The sequence below is a fragment of the Oenanthe melanoleuca genome, chromosome 3 (genome assembly GCF_029582105.1).
Source record: "Oenanthe melanoleuca isolate GR-GAL-2019-014 chromosome 3, OMel1.0, whole genome shotgun sequence".
Classification (NCBI taxonomy): domain Eukaryota; kingdom Metazoa; phylum Chordata; class Aves; order Passeriformes; family Muscicapidae; genus Oenanthe; species Oenanthe melanoleuca.
Genome location: NC_079336.1, coordinates 87,440,876 through 87,462,971, shown reverse-complemented (window position 1 = coordinate 87,462,971; position 22,096 = coordinate 87,440,876). Strand labels below are relative to the sequence as shown.

Sequence of the window (22,096 nt, the reverse complement as noted above, 5' to 3'; positions counted from 1 at the left end):
TGGTCTGCAAGTGCTGTTTGTTTATAGAATGAGAGTGTGCAACCCTGTTTCCCTGAAAGTGAGAAATGATTATGCTCCCTGTAATGCTCATGGTTAGGAATTTCAAAGTCTATCAGCTTGGAGTCTCACTGTATCCAGGATGCTCTTCTCTTAAATTCTTTTCAGCATTATGCTTCTGTTGTTGTCTGTTGGTGTCCCTTTATAGCAGAAAGGTAATGTATGACCAGATTCTTGTTCCTTAATTTCACAACCAAAAACACATCTAAGTCCTCACAAGCTACTTCTGACTTCTTGTGCATCTGATTACTTTAGTAATCTGCTTTTCTGCAAGCATATTGGCTGCAGTGGAATCTGTGGCTGCCATTAAATCTCCCTCTGGTGACTGTTGGCAACTTTCAGGGTAAATACAATACTAAACTGTAGCTGTCAAAAAAATGAGTGATGAGTTTTATGAATCAGGATTCTTGCCATTTTACTCGTTTAGACCCTTCTCAATTTGTCAAAATTTTACAGTGTTAATTAGTGGGACTGTGTTAATTTAGTCAGGTGCTGCTGTGCAGAAATAGAAGCCTTGGCCAGGGAGCTAATAGGCACCACTCTTTGTATGGGTTGGCAGGAGGCTACATCCTCTCTTTTCAAAAGCAGGCTCTTGGATCCAAGATGCAGCCTTCCATAGAGAGCAGGGTGGTGTTGGCCCCTCACTGTGAGTTTGGAGAGAGCAGCTCATGTTGAAGAGCTTTGTTACAGGGCTGATGCTGAGGTTTGTTCTATTGACTTGTACTCACTCTGGCTCCAATCACTCCTCTGATCAGTTTTGCTCTGTGTGTTTTTCCATGCTGTTTATCTTAGCCCAAACATGCTGAAGGCAAAAGCAAAACCTGTTAGAGAGTTGTGCTGTGCATGATGCTTGAGAGCCAAAACACCTGTGATTGCTGCTATCAGCTGTGTGAGTGCTTCAAGATCAAAATTTAAAAAAAAAAAAAAAAAAAGCTTTAAAGCATCCTAAGGGATGCTGGAGTTCAGCATCTTGAGAAGGTTTGGTAGTTTACCAACACTTGCCTCTGTTCTTCCATATTATGTCTTAAATTGGCAAAATATAAGTAATTTCAAAGCAGTGAGATAACAGGAAGTTATATGGCTGTGCTGCTGTAGTAGCAGGCTGCTTTTATTTTATAGAGTTAGGAAAGGGTGTGAGGAGAGAAGCAGCGGGAGCTGCTTGTGGTGTTTGTTCCATATCTGTTCTTCACTTCCCTTTCTGCCCTTACACACTGCAGACAGCCTATTTTAAGGTGCACAGATGTTTCTACTACCCTGGTCCTTGGTAGTTGCTTAAGTGGCTTCTTAGAGCAGCTGTTCCCTTGTTTATGTCTCTGACGTTCATTTCATTGCAGTTCTTGGGTTTTTTTGGTGATGGGAAGATGAAAAAACCCTATGTGCTGATGCTCTGTTGTTTAGCCTTTATTAGTTGTGTCACTGGTATCCTACCCTTCTGCAGGGGAGACATTTCCATTGTAGCTGGAGCCTACTGTTGTCCTTTTCTGTCCCAATTTTACTGCCAGCAGGGTGATTTCACCAAATGTGATGATGGGAGTGGGAAGATTTGCAGTAGGATTCAATGAAGAGTTTAATAAAATTTGCCTGTAGTCTCTCATCTTTCATCCTAGAAGTCAAGTGCTTGCTCCACTTGGTTTGATGTGCATGTCCCTCATGGCCTATTCGGGCTTTTTGCTTTGCTTTTTGCCATTAAATTGATTTTCAGACTTGCTCAGTAGTGTGCCAGTTCCCTGATCTTTGCCATTGCTGCTGCCTTGCTTCAGAGGTGCAAATTGGAAGCTGGTGGCATGAAAGAGGGAGGTGGAGCAGTGTATTGTTTCAGTCCAGGAGAACAGAGAGCTGTGGGAAGAGCAGGATTTAACAGTTACTGGGGCAGCATGGGGGAGAGCTCCTCTGGGAATTTACTTTCACTTGAAAAAATGTCTTTTCCCCAGGTTGTGAAATTCAGTAAGTGATGTGCATGCTAAGAGTAGCAATTGTAATTTTTTTCTAAAGCAGGTGAAAATGTTCTGGATATATATTGTGAAAAGTCATGAAGTGCAGAAAATTAATTGACCTATTAGATTTTGGCTGTTTACATTTATTCTTTGCTAGCTAAATGGAATTATATCTTTATACATTGTGTTAGTAAGAACACAAAACGTAGATAAAAGATTACAAAAGGAAACTTTATAATACACAAAGCTTCCTAAGAAGTAGCAAATTAAGCAGCTCTGGGTCTGTCTGTACTGTTCTAGAAGGTTGTGTAGACACTTGATAAGTACATCTCTCTTTAGAAGCTTTGATATCAGATTGCAAGACTACAAATAACAATTCTATCAAAACTAGTTCTGTAAACAATTCTCTACTATACGTGTTGGTATTTGCTTGCATATTGTATTTAACAGTTCAGTGTTTTTGTTTTAACTGCATGCTCTCTACCCATAAGTAGGCATAATTACCACTAATCAAGACCCCTAATCTCAAGCAATTATAAGCTCTTACATTGTTCTAATTGCACATTTGAAAATAATGTCATTTTCTCATATAATTATGAGATGATCCATACAATTAATTTCTGCCTTTCTTTTTATCTGATCAATGTTAATTTTGTGTGACCTCACGATGTGTTATCTGAAAAATGCCTTTGAGACATGCAGGTTTTTTTTTTTTTTTTGTTAATTTATGGCTGTGTTTCATATTCAGTAAGAAGTGATACAGTGCAACAGATTTTCAAGGCTGTGCTTTCAGCCATCTATGAACTGAATAATTTGTTGTATACTAGGAACTTGTTGGTGAAACAAAAGTGCAATTTACCTTTAAATCATCTACTATTTGCAAATGCAGGTGCTTGCTCTTGGAATAGTACTTTGGTTAGTGTAGTATGTAAAAGGGGTTTATTTTGATCTTTTAATTAAGTGGAATTTATGTGCAGACAGACAGACTTTCTCTATCAGCTTCCCAGACAGCAAAAATGAAGGCAGTTCATTTTCAGAAAGCACTGCAAGTCTAGGGGGCAATATATGAGATTGCTCACTAGTTGATGTTGGTCTCACTTGTTGCTGTGTAGTTCTGCACACATTTTGTGTGCCAGGCCATTGGATTAGTGCATTTTGAACAAATCATCATCAATCTGTTGATTCATCTCAGGAGCTGAATGCAGCACTTACATCTGTAATTGGGGTAATTGTAAACCTCTCATTCTTACAGATAGAAATTCTTCCTCTTATAATTCTAAAATCAGACCCCAAATCTTTTCCTGTGGCAGCTGAGGCCTACAATAGCTTGTATTTATTTCTCTATTCTTATTTGTTACATCACTAAAAATAGCAGATGATTTTGCAACCTGTGTCTGACCTTCATGATTCACTTGTGGGTAATTTGCTACTGCAATTACTATGGTCCTATCTGTGATGTTATTTAAACACTGGTTTAAATGGGGTATCACAGACTGCAGTGTAAATGAGCACCCACATTGCTGGCGACAACATGTTTTTCTTTATTCTCAGAAAAGAATATTAATGTCAGGGGTTGAGGTCTATATCATTTCTGAGGGTTCTTGACATTCCTGGAGAGGAAACACTGGAGGTTTTGCTCTGTCCTTAATAATAGCCCAACTTTCTTCCTTTAGTAGAGTCTGTGTTTCTGAAATCATTCTGGGGCTGCAGTCTACTGCAGTGGGTTCATTTCATTATTCCTTTGAAAGGAAGGAAAGGCACACAGCCAGCTATTTCTGTGCAGAAGAGTTCAAGGTTTAATATGCTAATGTATCTACCCAATATTAGACTGTAAAAATCCTAGGCTTTAATGTGTCTTTAATAGTAATGAAATGCTTGGCTAATGATAAATTAAGTATTTTAAGTTTGAGAATTAAAAAAATTAATCTAGGCAGGAATAAGTTTTCTTGCCAAGATAATTGTCATACTAGAGCTACAATTTGCAGTGGGAATTGCTTGCTTCATAGTAATCTAAATATCTGATCAAACTTCTGTTTTTTCTTTAAGCTTCATTAGCTGGACATTAATGGGACAGAGGGGGGACTTTATTTTACCTTTGCTGGCATGGAGTTGTACATGCCAAGGTACTGAACCCCTAGGTCTCACTTTGCCAGAGAGCAAAGAGAGCTGTATGGACACAAGAGGTGTTTTCAGGAAATCTAGAGATAAAAATCTAGTTGCCAGCCTCTCTCTAATTTGTCACCTATTTCAGTGCTGTGCTGGCTGCCTTGTGCTGCTGCAGTCTCCTGTAGGGTCATGTTTGCATCTGCAGAACAGAGAGCAAGCCAGGACTTTCTTAGAGACAGGTAATGCTGATCTAATACAAAAATTCTCATGGATTAAGGAGTTGTCATGGTAAATCTGTTTTGCAAAGCATTTTATCATTCTTCACTACTTATTGGGCTGCCTGGTATGGTTTTGTTCAGGCACAAGTTAAGGTTAAACAGGGAAAATGTGTTTCTGGTCACTGCATTAATAATTTCCACTTTTCTTTAAACTGAGCATGCATGTTTTTCTCCACATTTTTATACCTGTTTTTACAGAGAAATAGGTGGAAAAAGGGAGAGTTGTTCTCTACAGAAACTCATAAAAAGAAAAGAACTCATGCAGCATCAAGAAGGAATTCAACATAAAATCAGCAGTGTAAAGGCCTTAAGCAAACCTAAATTACATCTCTTGATCAGGGCAAAGAAGACAGTCCCATAAATTTGTTTTGCACAGTATCAAAGGTTTTTGAACCTCTAGAACCCTAGAGCATCTTAGTTGGCTTAAGGATGTCTGCCTATAACACTCACCTGAATAAATAGGAAAGGAAGGAATGGGATGAAGATTTTTTTTTTAAATAGATGATGAGAGAGTAAATAAACAGCAAAAAGGAGTTCTTCAGTAAGGTGAAATATATTTTTTATAAATATAGCTTCTTGATTGATTAATTTTTATCTCAAGTGGAAGAGATATGATACTCACAATTTAGTGCTTGTTTTGGGGGGACAGGAAATGATTAAGAAGAAGAACTTACTCAGCAAGCCAGAGCACTTATGGGTGGTTATCATCACATCTGCAGTCTCACTGTTCCTCTCCCTCTACAGCCAACCTGTCACATATCACTGACCTGACTCACAACATAGGAGAGCTTCCCTTGAGGCTTCCTGTCTCTCCATTTCATTCAGGGCTGGATTGGCTGGGAGAGCCTCAGCCTCTGCAAGCTATCAAACCTGGCTGCCACAGCCTGCTGCTCTCTCTTGGGCTTCAGCAGATGGATCTTCTCAATTCCTGTGTTTTCATCTGCTTCTCTCCACACTTGGAAACACTGCCTTTTTTTTTCTTCCTTGTGTTTATTCTTAAACCCATCTTGATGAACCAGCTGGCTTCATGACTGTGTTGTGTGAAGTCAGGAGGGCTGTGCAAAGGTCTGCCTCTGAGGGCTCTAGCTCTTGCCTCAGGCCTTGCTGCTCTTTTGCCTGAAGAATATAAAATGTAATGTGAGTTTTTATGTATTATTAAACTTCTGTTTATAAATTACTGACCCATGGTAGCTCTTTATTGCATATTCCATCTTCTGCTTTGATGCACTGTTGATGTCACACTGAGGTGGGTGCTGATGACTCAGCTTACTACTGTGATAATGCACTTAAAGCCTGGAAATCTGTCACTCATGGTATTTCAACTCAGGTGCTATAAACCTGAGATGAAAGACTAAAGCATTTGCTGTCAAGCTATTTCTCCTAAAATTCTTCTGTCTTCTGCTGTGGTTTTGTAAAGTTTTGGGGACTACTGAATTGTTTGATGGACAAACAGTCGTGTATTAAATGTTCTGTAATGCAGGACATGCTCTCACAAAAGCAGGTGGTGGTCCTCAATTTGTAGTGCTGAAGGTGACCTATAAAAAGCTTGTGCTCATCAGCCTTCCTAATAAAGCACCAATATTTTCATGCATTTTTATGACCTAGCATTTCCAGTCTTAAAGCCCAGTGAAACACAGACTGATCACCACATCTTACCATGTCTTTTCTCTGTGGTTTTTCTTCTTTTTTCACAGCCCTTCTGTATGCCACCATTTTTGGTAATGTGACAACCATATTTCAGCAGATGTACGCTAACACAAACAGATACCACGAAATGCTGAACAGTGTCCGGGACTTTTTAAAGCTCTACCAGGTCCCTAAAGGACTGAGTGAACGTGTGATGGATTACATCGTTTCCACCTGGTCAATGTCCAGAGGAATAGATACTGAAAAGGTAAGTAAATTAAACTGCAAGGAAAGAAGTCACATCCTGAAAGTAGTCCATTTAAATAAACAGGAGGTGCTGTCTTAGTAAAGGAGACAAATATTCTTTAAATAGTTCTAAGCAGCAGCTTCCCTTAAGTTTAAACTTTCAAATACAGCATTTCAGCTATTCTATCATACTGACATATAATAGTGGTAAAAGTATGTATGTTTTGCTAGTGAAATGGCATGAAATAGTACAAAAATGATACAGGAAAAAGCTCAGTTTACAATAAATAAAGGTGATAAGTAACTAACAAGTTCCGGATTGTAACACAACCTCACAGTTTTTCCAAATGAGATTTGTTGTGCAATATTTTTTGTGAAGTTGCTTGCAGCCCTTTGGGTCTGAAAACAAAGTCATTTTTGTGTGTGCAGGTTAAAGATATTAACAAAAACTGGAAGTATTTAATAATGTATTGCTTATGTAAGGCAAATGTTGTCATTCTGATTCATTGAATTTACAAATAAATTCCTGTTGTGTATTTTAACATAACACATGGCCTTTCACCAGAGCAAATGTACAAAAGTAACTCCTTGTTGCTTTTGTATTAGTTGCCAGCTTTTGTAGAGAGAGACAGTTTCTCTTCTGCTTGTAAAGAGATGTGATTTGTGCGGTGGATCATTCAGGAAATCATAGCAATGCTCTGGTCACCAGCTTTCTGGCTGGCAGCTTAATTTAGTATTCTGAACTGTGGGTGATGCAGTTAAAGAGCAAACAGTGTCATTTGTGTACAGCTGTTAAAGCATTGTTATGAAGGAATAGAACAGATGTGGCCTTGCACTGAGCAGCCTGGAGACTGAAGGGCACACAGGACACTGTTTGCTTTCCTAAATGGTCTTCAGCATATCTGCCATTTTTAGATCCCAGACATGATTCTGTAAGCACTGTCTGCCACACTAGCTTTCAGAAAGAAATGGTATTTTAGTGCTGGATAGCACTGGTTAGAAGCTGTTCTGCATGTTTTCTCACAATCTGTCTTTGTGTGGGGTTGTGATTTGAGGTAGGTGCATTTGGGGAAGGTGGAGAGACATCTGAGGATACATAGTGTAATGAGTGCTGGTGCTTTCATTCAGCCCCCATTACAAACTCCTGTCATCATTTTAACAAAACAACAAGAAAAAATTGTTGCTATGTAAAACATGGTTTGGGTTTTTTTAGCTTATCTTCAAAGTTCATTCTTCGCTTCCTTTGATAAGGAGAGAAATGCTTTAAGGATGCATTTGGAGACAGCAGAGTAACCAAGCCAAGCACAACAATACCCAGTGTAGCCTTTGAGAATTATCTTAATAAACAGGAAAAAAGTCTCAAATTGTCAGGACACCAAAGAGCTTAATACAGAGCTGTTTTCAGTAACTGGTGTGTTCAGAGCTCAACTGCTGCTGGCCATGACTGCTAAGCCAAGAACTCAGCTTTCATCTGCACAGCAAAAGCTGTGGCTGGCTGTGCCAATCCATAACCTCCCAGGTCTGAGCTCTGTTGTTTTGATGCCTGTGTAAAACTTCTGGGATGTCTTGTCATGAATAAAACATGTATTGCTTGTGAGACAGAGCAGTGGTGGTTATGCTCCTCTGAAATGCAGCACAGCTTCCTACAGATGAGGCAGAGACTTAAATATAAACTGAGCACAGAACTGGTCCCATCACTATTTTGTAGGCCACAAATTTGTCTGTGTTCACTGCAGACATGCTAAGTTATTGGTCTAGAAAATGCCAGTACAACAAAATTTAACCAAGAGCTGCTGAAAGATTCTAAAATTGATGCATGAAGATATACTTCTTACCTCCCATACAAATGAAAGTCTTCTTCCATTTGTCTGTAACTCTCAAATGTCTTTAATCCCTTTCATTTTTTGTGAAGTCTAGAAACAACTTCTTTAAATAAAGAATGGAAAATTAGTTAACTTACTCTAAGACTGCTATACCAAGAAGTTTTTGGAAAATAGCACAATTTTAAACATTCTCTTGTATATTCAGGGCTTTTTGCTACTATTTCTGTTACAAGAAATCTTTTTGTGTGTGATATTCAGGTAACTGCATGTGTGTGTAATTCCAGTAGTAAAATTTGGCAAGAATATGCCACTAGAGAATATTTTTGTTGCCAGAGTAAATGAAATAATGGAAAAGACAGATATGGCTGCTGCCTGTGTTCCATGTTAAATGCTGCCCCAGCCCATTTCTGTGAGAACTGACAGGTTTGGCAGCTCTTCTGTACAGGGCAGCCAAGAAAAATCATCCATGAATTCCCTACACCTAAGAACTATAGAAATACATCTCTTTTTAGAAGTATTATCTGTAATAAAATATCTGTTTGGAGGTGGGCCAAATATGATGATATTGGTGGTGGAGTTACTTGCCTTTGGAGTATCAGGCATGATATCTGGAACCAGAGCCATGCACAGAATTAAGAGCTTGGTTCTCTGCTCAGATCTTGCACAGAGCCCCATTTCAAAGGGTAGGCATAGCCATAGTACTTCCTGTGTTACCTTTATGTTTTTCAGGAGTATTTGCAGTGATACAGTCTTCTCTTTCCATCTAGGAAACTGTGTAGGAGTAACTCTGAAGCTCAACCAGAGTGTTTCTTAGTTAGATGGAATAGTTACTACTAAGAAAATAATAAAAAGGAAAAAAAAAAAAAAAAGGCAGACTGAGACTGCTGAGTGTTTTTCTCAAATAATTGTCCTAGATATGCCTCATCATAGACCATCCCCCAAGGATTATGTTATCCCCAAACTCTGTTCATGTTACTTCTTTCCACCTTTAATCTGTACATGCGGCAGTGATTTTGTATTCTTTCCACTCTGCTGTCCGTATTATACTAAAACCCTTCAGAAATGGCCCTGGCTGGTACCCGCTGTGCTGAGCATCAACTTGTGTTCTCTTAGGAGCACACATCATGGATTGCCGTGAGGAGCATTGAATTTGGAACATCAAAAGCTGCCCAAAACAGCATCATACCTTAAAGTCCCTTCCCTGCGTAAACAAAAAACTTGTTAGTGCCACTGAGGGGTAAAGAAGGATACCTGCAATTCTCAACATTATGAGTTAATTAAATTTTAAATAATTTATTTTAGTTGTTAAAGCCTTTAACTTGTGCAGGCTTTTCATGGAATCTGCCTATCAAAAAAAATGACCTACCCTCTAGAAACAATTCTTCAGGAAGCTTTTCTTCAACACTTTCTGTACTGCTGTGCTCTGAGTTTTATTGTCTTAAAAACCTTAGGCCTTCTGGTAATTCAATATCCATCAGAGCATGTTGCTGAGATGAAAACAGTGCTTTCTTTCAGATGATATTTAATGGTATTGAAAGCAAAACTCAGAAATACAATTTAATAGGAAAGAAGAGAAAAATAAAATGCATGCAATAGTGCAAAAGAAAAAACCCCTTCACAGAGACAGAATACAACCTGACACCCTGCTAGTTTGGGTGGTGGTAACAGTCCAGATGAAGGGATCTTGTTGAAGCAGTGATCCTTAGCTCTTGTCCTCTGGAAACCAATGGGTAAGGGCTGCCTTGGTGTTCCAAATCTCAGTTTTTATCTAGGTAGGAAATGTTTGACTCCTCCCCCTGGGTGGAGCATCTCCCAATGGGATGATGTAATTTTATCAGTCATGCAGTGGGACTCAATGGCCCATTAACAGATGATATCTTCCTGGAGGAAGGGTGGGTCATGGGAAGAACAAAGAACATTGCCCTACCTGGTGTTTAACAGATGGCCCATTAGCAGAGGATATCTCCCACAGAGATAAGGATCACTGCCCCACCTGGTTTCAGCAGTTGGTGATAGAATACATACTTTTGGGCATATCTTTACATTGTAACCTAGGACATGTTATAAAGTAGATGTTACAAAGTTAATATTGTGACTTATATGGATAAATAACATAAAAATAAACCTACAGTCTGAGGTTAGAAATTTTATAAGAAGAAGGAAAGTAGTTCTTAAACCTTGGGTGGTATACTGTGCCCTAGCAGGCACATAGAAGCCACGCACAGGAATTGATTGCCTGATTTCCCTGTCAGGTTTTGCAGATTTGCCCGAAGGACATGAGAGCAGATATCTGTGTGCACCTGAACCGCAAGGTTTTCAAGGAGCACCCTGCCTTCAGGCTGGCGAGTGACGGCTGCCTCCGGGCGCTGGCCATGGAATTCCAGACAGTGCACTGTGCTCCGGGAGACCTCATCTACCACGCTGGCGAGAGCGTCGACAGCCTGTGCTTCGTGGTCTCGGGCTCTTTGGAGGTAATCCAGGATGATGAAGTCGTTGCTATACTAGGTGAGTTTCAGAGCATTTGCATAAATACAAATACGTGCAGCAGTTTGTAGCCTCTTCTACTTGTTCTTTAAAAAGTTTCAGTTAAGTTTGTTTTAGCACAGCCTGGAGAGGTTTAAAAGGCAACCATCTGATACCCAGATTGCTTCAACCCTGTTTCATCTGGTCAGTGGAAACTACTTTAGCATGGGGTCCTGGTCATTCTTTGGGTTTTCCCCTGTCTTGACACATCCCTTTTAATTAGAAATTCCATTTAGAATGTCAGAAAACTTGTTTTTGAAGTGCCTGGCTTCCCTGCCTCACTCCCACCACCCTCATAATAATCCACTTTTGCTGGGATTTTTCCAGTTAGATTTATTTAGGATGTTGTGTTGAAATAATATTTATCTATTTTAAAATGAAAGTAATTTAAAACACTTAAAGCTTATTTATGTTAATTTGGAATGGCAGCTTTGGGTTGGAAGCTTTGAAAAGAATCTGATAGGGTGTGAGCAGCACTCTGAGGCAAAGCTAACAGAAAAGAGTGGGATAATCCAATAGATGTAGATGAATCATGGGGTGGCTGGAGCGTTGAGGAGGTGATACTTACCATTTGATTCTGTCAAGCCCTTTTGTGATAAGGTAAATTATCATGCTGTCTTAATCCTGTAACTGTCACTCATAGCAGCCTGAAAAAAGAGAATAAAATATCTTGATAATCTTACTATTTGTGGACATGTACACTCGTCTCTCCTAAGATGAATGCTGAAATTGAGGGGGAAAATAAAAATATGCTGAGGTAAATTTTTTTCTACTTTTGAACAGGATTGCATGTATAGCATAGAGTAAATTTAGAGTTGTGAGGAACCAAGTTGGTAATACTTTGTGCCATACAGGAAGCTAAAAAGTTGAGAAGATGGAGGACAACTGATTCTCTTTTGTTCTGCAATCACCTGTACTGCTCAGTGCTATGTGATATTTGTAACTTTTGCTTGTTTATGCTACACATCAAGAACTTGCTACCTTTTGCCATGTAGAACTCTCATGAATTAACATGACAAATGTAGAATGCAAATTAAGACTCCTCAGTTTGTGTACCTCTGACACCACCTGGGCTCAGAAGAAAACCTCAAAACATCTTGCTGATCTATTTGAGTATAGGCAAAAAAACACTTTAAAGTGTTCTTTAAAGATACCAATTTTCTCTTCAACCTTTCTGTTAACTCTTGAATTTTATCTTACCACTCACTTTAGAAAACCCTCAGCCAAGATTGCTTGAGGAATCAGTGTTAAGAAAACCTAACTCCTGCTCTCTGCTGCAGAGTGATAGCCATGGATAAATGAGGCTGTTCCCTTGGTATCTGGATGAATAGAAGTATTTTGTTGCTGCTCTTCTCTTGGGATGTAACTATTGATCCTTTTCCCTCCACAACTTTTTATCTTCTTTTTTTTTCTTTCTTTTTCTTTTTAAAATTTGGAGTCAGTTCCCTGGCTCTCACTAAAGTTGGTGAGTTTTATTCACATTTTCTTTGTGGATATTGTAAGTGGAGAGGAAAGTAAAATGAAGTGGGATCTGTTTGGGATTCTGTGAGATTTCATTTTGGTTGAGCATCAATTTTTGTGTTTCACTTTCTGGACTAAGGAATCCCTTTCCTTCTACACATGTGTGTACCTTCCTCCCCCAGGCTGTGAAGAATTCTGCTGAAGATTTCTCTATCCTGAAAAGAAATTATGTATTCAACTAAGTTTTTCACTATTCTAAATCAATTTAACTTCTTTTTCCTTCAGCATTGTGTAATTTAATCACCTCACTACTGAAGGATGCACCAGAAGATGGGTCAGGGTTTCATCTCTAACTTCTTTGTACTCTGTTTTCTTATCTGTAGAAAACAGTGTTTTGGGGTGGGGATTTTTTTGTTGGTTGTTGGTTTTTTGTTTTTTGTTTTTTTTTAATTTCATAATTAGCTAAACTTGCAAGCTCTTGATGGATGTATAACAGAGAAAAACAGGTACTACAAGGGGGAGGGGAGTGCATTGTACAAGGAACAGGGTTTTTGCTGATCACTCAGCCAGAACAACCTATGCCATAAATTTTGTTTACCAGTCCCAACCAAGCATAGCTGTGAACACCAGGCATGTAACAGCAAATGTGAGGAGTTCCATAGGGTAGTTTTAGTTGACAGGTATGTTACAGAGACTCTAATCTTCTTTCAGGCATTCTGGAAATGAAAATGAAAAACATAAGTGCACAAATTATTCAAGGCAAATTATTTGCTCAGCTCTGGCTGTCACATAATAAAGCAACCTTTGCAGCTTGCATTGCAGCCTGTATCTTCCTTACAATGGAGAAATGAATTGCAACTCTGAATCAGTCTGTGGGACTTCTTTCCAGCTTTACATAAACCAAAGGCAAACTGCACTTAATCCTTAAAGGATCCAATTCACAGGAAACATTTTCAAGTTCTGAAATCATTTAACCTTGCAGATTGGCCTATAAGAGTGTATTATGTAGCCCTGAAGTGTGCTGTGTACACTTGCATAATATCTTTCCAAATCAGTTGCATGTAATACTCTGGAGACAGGTATATTCTCAGTTCAGGCTTTTGTTCTTAGAACAAAACACTGACTTTGATTGACTTGGATTAATACGAGCTGGAAGAAATTGCACATAGGCTAGCAGTGAAAAAAGATACTTTTTTTGTGTGTCCCCTAAGATTGCCTTTCCCATTAGTTTAAGTTAAGACACAAATACATAAATATGCAAATTAAAAAAACCCAAAAACCCAAACCTGTATTTTTTAGTAAAAATTTAAAGGAATTGGTGCACTTCATATGAAGTTGGATTTGTTAGGATAAAAGATACATGTTTTGAATTCTATGCAAAATCTATGCTGAAATACAGAAATTACTTATGTTCACTCAACACAATCTTTGAATTGGGTGCGTCAAAGAAACAGAAACAAAAGTGTAGAAAATGACCTCTCAGCCAGGTGATTGATTTATTTGTGATTCATTCCAATACAAATGAGTCAGAAAAAGAAGACTTAGCAAGAAAAGCCCATCTATTACTCTGTTTTCTATGTTAGTGTGTAAGTATGAGAGCGGGATTATGCAGAAGGGAAGTTTAGTGGTGGGAAGCTGCCTGGATGAGACACAGTTCTGTTTTTGGTAGTTTGCTGTTCTTCCACTGACACTGCTGTTACTGTGTAGGATGAAGTGCTGACGTACACTCAGCACTCTGAGGAGGACTCAGACAAATCACACAGTCCCTGCCCTGAAGAGAACTGAGCAAAGCACAGGTCATGCAGGACTTCTGATAAGAGAGTGTTTTCAACTTGGCTTTGCTTTTAACTTTCCTGAGCCGTCCCACTTGGTCTGATGCTGCTTTATCCACCTGAGACTGACAGTATTTCTTTGACTACTCTTACTTAAAGACTTAACTGTTTATCTCAATATGGTGAGAAAAAATGTGAGGCTTTGTTCCTCCTGTTAAAAACAATCAAGTGTTTATGTGCACTTCATTTAGCAGCTCTAGTTTCTCTGTTCTGGAGCAGATCTTTCAGACTCAGACACTGACCACCTGAAAACCTGATATCACTGCAGGTCTTTGAAAATTTAAAACCCACTTGTGCTCAGGAGACTGGCTATGCTTTAATTTATCAAATAACTTCTTCAAAATATTCCTCCTGAATTAACTCTGTTCCAGGCACAGAGCATAAGGTCTGACTGCAGCTTTCTTTGGAATATGCAGGGGAAAAGGCACTTTGATGCCCTCCAGCCATTTAGTCTGAACCTTTTCAATCTCTCCTCACCATTGCTTGAAAAAGTGCTGATTCCTGTGCTATGTTTCCAATTGTGTGTGCTTAGATAATTTAATGAAAATTACATAAAAGAATGTCACAGCCGCAAAAATAACTTTTTGTACATATTTTCTGCAAATACATGGAAGGGCTGGATAGGAGACCTTGTTAGTACCAAAGTTGGTTCAAAGTATTTGTGCTTGAAATTGGGGTAATTTTTGACATTTAGGAAAACATTCCAGTAAAAAACTAGAGAGAGGAAGCAGAAGACCCTTAAAAATTAGGGTAAAAAATTTATTTTTCTAGATAGCAATGGGGAAAGCAGTGTCTTGTACTTAAATTTTCAGACTGCTGCAAATTTTGTCAATTAATGGCTCCTAGAGGGCCTGTAAAGCAGATCTTTACTTGTATGAGGTGTTCAAAGCTGCTGAAATGGTCTTGATACTTCCTGCAAGGAGGCCATGTGTGTATGGAAGGTAAGACTGGAGGTTAGTTTTGTGGACTTGATTAGAGACAGGGAGCTTTAAGCTTTTGTTTAACAACTAAAAGCTAAAGCCCTGAAAGACAGTGTGGTCTTCAGAGCTGAGCACTGGATGAGAAAAATAGCATTAACTAAAAGATTCAGTTAAAAAGAAAAAAACAACACTCTCCCACCAAACAGTTTGTTCCAAGTGTTACATTCCAGCTGTTCTGAATTTATGTTCTTGCTACCTTTATTTGAGCTAAAAACTTTCAAAAGAATAAACCTTGTTATTGACTGTTGGTTTAGCATCACAGAATATCCTGAGTTGGACGGGACCTGTGAGAATTGCTGAGTCCAACTCCTGGCTTCACAAAGGGCAAGTAAAGTGAATGAGGCAAGAAGGGAAGTCAAGGCAGGAATTTATTGTGAGTAAGGAATATAATTGCTCTCCAGCAGGTCAGTTTGCTGTTGCTGTTCCTTTTGCTGCTATCAAAGCTGAAAGGCAATAACAGCATGGAGCTATTATGTAGGTATGCAAGCAACACAATGTCAAGAATGGGATTTCTTGGGAGAGGGACAGGGAGTGTGCAAAGGATGCACATAGATTTATATTAAAGAAGCTGAGGAAGTGAAATTTGCATGACCCTGAAATACAGATCTTGTATTGTTATTTACAAAGCTACAAAGTTGACAAAATTGGAGACTGTAGTTTTAACATGATGTTGTAGGAGACCTTGGTGTGCCTTGTTTTGTTTCAGCAAGATATTAAATGCTCCATTTGCTTTGTGTGGAGAAATTCCTGCTGATTTAATTTGATCTAATTGCAGTCTTAAAGAAATGTTATAAGAATAATTGTTTGTTTTCTTTACAATTGCTTTAGCTTACTCATTTTGCCGTAAGCATTTCATTCAAACACAGACACCAGAGGATTGATTCAGGTTTTGGTGGGACAGATTTGCATCCAGATAGGACAGTGCCAACTTCAAGGGCAGCTGTGCCACAGGGAGGGACAATAGCAGTGCAGAAGTATTGTCTGTGTTAGAAATGTTGCAACTTCCACACAGCCATGTGAAAACTGCTTCTCAGCAGACTTGAACATGGCAGATAAATTAACTGAGCCCAGGCTCCTATCTGTAGATTGTCCCTAGTACCTGAGCTAACTTAGATTTCCCTGAACTAAACTACTCTGTGTACTACCCCATTTTCAAAAATTAGTTCTGTTATTTTAGAACCTTTTGAAGAAGTCCCTTACTTCTCTGCTTCATTTTTCACCTGAATTTTAAATTTAGGTGCACCTCCCTGTGTTAAAAATGCCAAGCCCCTGAGCTCTCAGGTTTAAGAAATGGTTGCAGGATTATGGGTGGCATTAAGAGTTTTCTGACAGTATCAAATATCACAGCATTGTTTATGCTGTTGAATAAGACTGAAACATGGCCAGCAGTGCTTTGACAAAGTAATGATTGAAATTAAAATCCATCTTTATCCTCAGTAGTTGTATTGTACTTTTCTATTTATAGTTGAGAGGTGGGGTTTTTTAGATTGATTTATATAGACAGATTGGACAAGTTGCATGTTTCTTTGAAGTGATTCAATAAACATCAACTGAAGGAACAATTTTCAGAGTCTGATTTGCTCAATGAATGTCCAGGCACACTTAGCAAAAGCATTACAGATGGAGATCCAGCTGAACTTTTTAAAAGGTCATGGCATAAAGAGGTCTACATTAATGTAATATTTTAATTTCATGGTGGGTGCAGGAGCAGCACTGAAACTCTTACTGAGAAATAAAGGTTTATCCCATGTGGTGGTTTCAGACAGAGAGTGTTCCTTATTCCTGTCCTCGTGATATCTGGGGTGGGCTGATATCAGGACTTGCCATTTTTGAGACTTTTTGTCTGTTCTGTGTCTAATTTCTGACTCATTAAAGTAGGAATTGCCAAAGCTCCTGTCCACTGCTGTTTGTAGATGGTTTAAGACTGAGCAGGCTATATTTAAAAACAGATTTTTAAAACATTTGATGACTTGCTGGAGAAGCTGAGAAGGAGGAGTGTTCCCTGTGAACAGAGGCCTCAGTAGGGAACTCTTGGGCACATTTCATGTTTTATTGCCATGAATTTATACCTTTGCATTATGTGCTCTTAAACAGTCCAAGAGCATTGCATGTGGAAGAAGTGCCCCTTGGAAGTTGGCAGTGTCTGCAGGACACTGACAGCAATGATCCATGACACTGCAGCTGAAATTGAGATCTGGTGGGGATGAGGCTCTCTGTTCCACCACTGAAAAAAATTTTTTTGTAAGGGGATGGTAGGGTTTTCTTTCTGTTTCAGAATTTTTCTCTGAAGAGACAGGTTAAAAAATAATTGAAAAAATTTCATGGAACACTAGTTTTTCTTTGTTTTCTCCAAATTTCAAATTAATACTTTTTTTCAGAGATATGTTTCTGTAACATTGTTAAGTTTATACTGAGATATTACTAGAAATAATAAATAAAATTAAATACAAGATAGATGCAAATTTCATGAGGTTTTCAAAATATTTACTTTCTATATTTCAGAACAGAAAAGTTACTATTTCAACTCTTGTGAATACTTTCTGTCTGAAATAAAATAATCAAATTTTGGGGCTTTAATGTATGTTTCAAGCAATATCTAGAATATAAAGCCTGTCCTTAAGTAATCAGGGAAGTAACTCAGAGGGTAATGCAATTTGAGCCTCTTATATAGGTTTTTTGGTGTTTTTTTGGTCAGAGAATTAGCACTGCCCATGCAATGATGACACAGATTGAGCCTGTCTTTTTCCTATTACTTAACCAGTGCAAATACATTCAAATATATTTATTACACCAGTTACCTGAGCTACTCCATATCCTCTGAGTTTGTACAACTGGCCACATATTTATAACATTTTTATAGTACTCATTAAAATGCAAATAAGGATAAATGATGCAGATTCTGGAGAAGCTTTTTTTGTGAATAAACCTGGTAGGACCCAGTTGATGTTTAAAACATCAGTAGTGAAATGTAATCCATGCTGTATTCTGAGAGACAAATAATTATCATAGCAACAATAACAGAAATTTTTGCTGTAACTAAATCATGTTGTTGCTACTCATCTCTAAGATAAATGTTTTTTTTTGCCTGTACAGTAATGTGTTTCAGCAGAGAAAATTGGTGCAGTTGTGTAGTAAACTGTCTGCAGAATGTTGCCAGACTGTGGTTTACAGCATGAACAGATAGACTGTTTCTGTCTGTGCACCAGGCAAATCACTGAAAGAGCAACTTCAGTTTGTTATCTCTGTAGCACGTACTTTGGTTTCTGTGGCAAAGATACCCAGGCTTTTTGGAGGTCTAGTTAGGGGAAAAGAGTAGTTAAAACCTCTGGTTAATGAAAAATAGTGTATTCTCTGCAGTGCAGTTGGTCATTCACTTTTCACTACGTGTCTCAGTTTGCACTTGAGAAATCTTAAGAAAATCCAAAGCAGCAAGCACCACTTCCATGCATCATCCCCTGCCAGCTGTGCTGTGTTGGAGAACCAAACTAAGGCTATTCAGTGGCTGTCAAGTTGTGCAATTTATCTGTAGGACAGATACTGAATACTCCACCTCAATGCCAAATGACAGCTCTGTTTTTTTCTGGCTGACAGTTTTTGTTGCATTAATGCACCAAGAGGAAAAATTATTTTTGCCCTAGTGTCTTTACTTTCCGTAAGTCTTTCTCCTCCCTGTAAAGTGGGAAAGTTTAAATTGCATGCCTTAGATTTGGAGGAAATGAGGGAAGGGAGGAGAAGGGAAGGATTTTGAGTTGAAGCCAAATAATCATGTGATGCTCACAGAAGGAGTTTGATCCTGGAAAATGTGTGTTTGCTTTTACAGCAGTCAGTCCCTCCCACTGCTTGGAGGTGGAGAGCAGATCCTGAGAGTGCAGGCCAGTGTGGGAGCTCCAGGGAAAGTCATTGTGGCAGCCACTGTGGGTCAACATCACAGATAAATAGATTTGCTGAACACCTGATTGCCAAGACATGCTTAATGCTGCAGTGTCACCGAGGGGAGCAATGTTTGGTCATTCATTGCTCAACCATGAGCAATGTTTGGCCATTCTATCTGATCTTTGGATCTGCTGACACTGTGTCAGATCCTAATTCTGTTGTTCAAGCATGTAGATGAAGGCAAATTGGGCGAGGACATGACCTAGATTCTGCTTTTGGCTGCTGTAACAACCATTTTATTACTTTGAGAATGATTAGAACATTAATATTTTCTCTGATATACTGAAAATCCATGGATTCATGTGAATGCCTTTAAAATCCATACTTGAAAGACCTGCAACACATGAATCCATAGCCTCATCTTCTCCCCCAGTTTATACACCAAAACTGCACCAGAACCCAAAAGGGGACTGAGTAGGTTATCAGCCAAACACATATTCCACGTGAGTCATATTTTTTTGAAGTAGAGTGGAATATCTTCTGTCTCAGAGAAGAGCTCTTCAATCTTTCCTCTTCCAAGAAAGAAAAGGCCAAGGGATGTTGTGGTATCAAGGCAGTGCAATTGTAATGTGAGAGTGTGGTTCTTAGAATCAGAACACCTAACTAAGCTGCAATAATCAGATCTTCCTCTTTGGTGCTGCCTTCAGGAGACAGAATGAATGTGGCTTGACCTTATGCCTGACTCAGGCTGAATTGGCAGTGCTAACAGAGAAATCATCTTTTCACTTATGAGATAAACAGCAGATTTGATGTGGAGAAGAAACTGGAAAAGAGCAAACATGGAAACAGTCAGTTTTATAAAATAATTTCTTCACAGTTTAAATATCTCAGGGTTTGGGGACTTGTTATTATAATTAAAACAAACAAGTAAACATAAAAGGCTTCCCAATGCATGCTGAGCTGATGGTGGGAAAGGTCCTCATCCCACAAAACCAGCAGGGAATATAAATGATTGATGGTAAAAGCTTAGATCATCCACTTTAAGTGTGATTGACAGATAATGTTCCTGGCAAACATCTGGAATTCAGCAAGCTGGGAATGAGAAATGCAAAGTACTGACAAACAAGCGGCCATCTGCATTTCTCTAGCTTTTTAATCTTTCTTCAGAGGTAAGGTGAAATACATAAAGCCTGGAGTTATATATAAAAGAGGCTTTTGGCTCAGGTTCCCTAATGGACTTTGCCAACTACCTTCTGACTCAGAAGTATCACCATACCCTTCTTGCTTTCCAACTGCAGATGGTTTTGATCAAACACCCACTTAGTCTGCCCCCCACCTTTTTTTTTTTAAATTCCATTTTCCACGGTGATTGATCTTAATTTGTGGAGAACATATAGACAAAGGGAGATGGTATGCAATTCCTTATTATGCATAAGAGGCCAATTGTTCTAATGCAGTGCAGGTAATCCTGGGTGGAATTTTAATTCCTTCTTGCTATATAGATTTCTACTGTTCCTCCCCCCCTCTCATTTTTCTATAAATGTCAAACAAGGCTTTTTTTTTTTTTTTTTTTAGAATCTGACAATCAAATTTAATACTTTTGGTACACATAATTTAGAAAATGGACTTGACAGAAATAAAGCAATGAAGTGCTGCATGTGCCTTGCCTTGGAAACTGAAATACAGTGTAGGATTCATTTTCAGCTACATCACTAGCTGTTAACTTCAAGGAAGTTTTTTAATAAAAGAAAAGAGTACAACTTCTGTGGGTTTTTTAGTTTGTTTCTTAAAAACAGGGTCTTCTGTGATCTGAGTTTGGTGCTCATGTTTTGCTTTTCTCTGGTTTGGCTCAGTGGACACCCAGCTCCTTCCTGTGCTCTTCTTGCCACTTATGGGAGGTGGCAGGACACTGCAGGAGGGAGATTTTGTCAGAGGGAAGAGTTTCAAATAGTGCCACAAGTGAAGGACAAAGTTGTGTCTTTCTGTTATGGGAAAAACAGAATTAAATATCAAAAAGACAAAGACATAACAAATTTCTGTTGTACCTCACTTCTGAGGTAGGCACAGCAGCACCACGCTGTTTGTGCTTGGATTGTACTAGTTATTCATCACATTACTGTGGGGCAGTAACATAATGGTTGTCATTTTAAGGTAGGGAAGTTAGTCCCTGATGATGTTAAGCAATACACTAAGAAATGAGTAAGAATTCCTCTGCCTTGTGCTTGGACTAGCAGCTCTAACTGTTGCTCATCAGTGATGGCACAATTCAATGCTTGATAGATTCCAGAGCATTAATTAAAACAGTTGTTTAGCTAATTGCCTGGAAGATTGTGAATAAAAGCATATTTATTCCAAAGGCAAACAATCCATTTTTACCCAGTGAAGCATATCAGTTTTTATGGTGCATAAAAATTGTTTCATTTCAATTTTGAATATATTGTGTGTTTGTCTAAAAGCCTTGTAGATGATCTGTTTCAAGTGCATGGAAGCTTTTTTCCTTTAGACATTTGTAATGTATCTGCTAGCAAAAACCATACAAATAATTGAAAATGTGAGAAGTCACTGCTATTGAAAAGAAAAGGTGTTTTCTCTACTGGGCTGTGGGACCGCCACCATGCTTGGTGATATGAAGCTTTTATACTATTTCCAGGTGTTGGCATTGTCCTATGCAAGAGACTAGAGGTGGAAGAAAGATTATGGTGTCTTTGCCTAATTTTGTGCTAACAGAACAGGTGGTTTCAGTGTATATACACATTTAAAATTAAAATGAAGTCTAAAGTAGTCAGGATCCAAACTGATCCAGATGGGGTGGATGGTTTAGGTCTTCTGTGGAAGACCTGGATTAGCATGAACGACAACTTATTGCAATTCAGGGCAGTTTACCATCAGGCTGATAGCTTTTTCTCAAAGAAAAAAATGCTTATCATCTAATGGAAGAGATTAGGTAAGGGTGGAAGTACAGCTGAAGGCCTGAGATGGTAATTCTGAGTTTAAAAGTTTTCTTAAGCTCTTTACTTATGATAGTTCTCTTAACTTCATATAGGCATTCAAAAATGACTGTTTAGGGAAGGAAATCTAAAAGAAACTGGGTGAAGTCAGTAAACTAATATATATTTTGATGCTTTGGATTTAAGAATTGCTATGGGCAAGGTATTACTTAGAAGACATGTATCCATTCCTACCACAACTTGATAGATATGGATGTATTTCTACATTGGTCTTGAGAGATGGGCAGTGATGATACAGCACAGCAGAAGTTTGGGAGGAAAACACATTTCAAAACAAGGACAGTGTAGCTTTTCATTATTAAGGTAACAAGTGAACATTTTTGTTAGCGTTATGTATTGGAAAACAGGA

General features: G+C 38.6%; 1 protein-coding gene across 1 annotated transcript in view; it reads left to right on the top strand.

Annotated features, from left to right (window-relative positions):
• Positions 1–22,096, top strand: part of KCNH1 (potassium voltage-gated channel subfamily H member 1) — a 165,513-nt gene that overhangs the window by 77,199 nt on the left and 66,218 nt on the right. The window contains exons 8-9 of the mRNA XM_056487440.1: positions 6,070–6,269; positions 10,323–10,575. Coding sequence (XP_056343415.1) covers positions 6,070–6,269; positions 10,323–10,575 — 453 coding nt within the window. The remainder of the gene's footprint in view (positions 1–6,069; positions 6,270–10,322; positions 10,576–22,096) is intronic.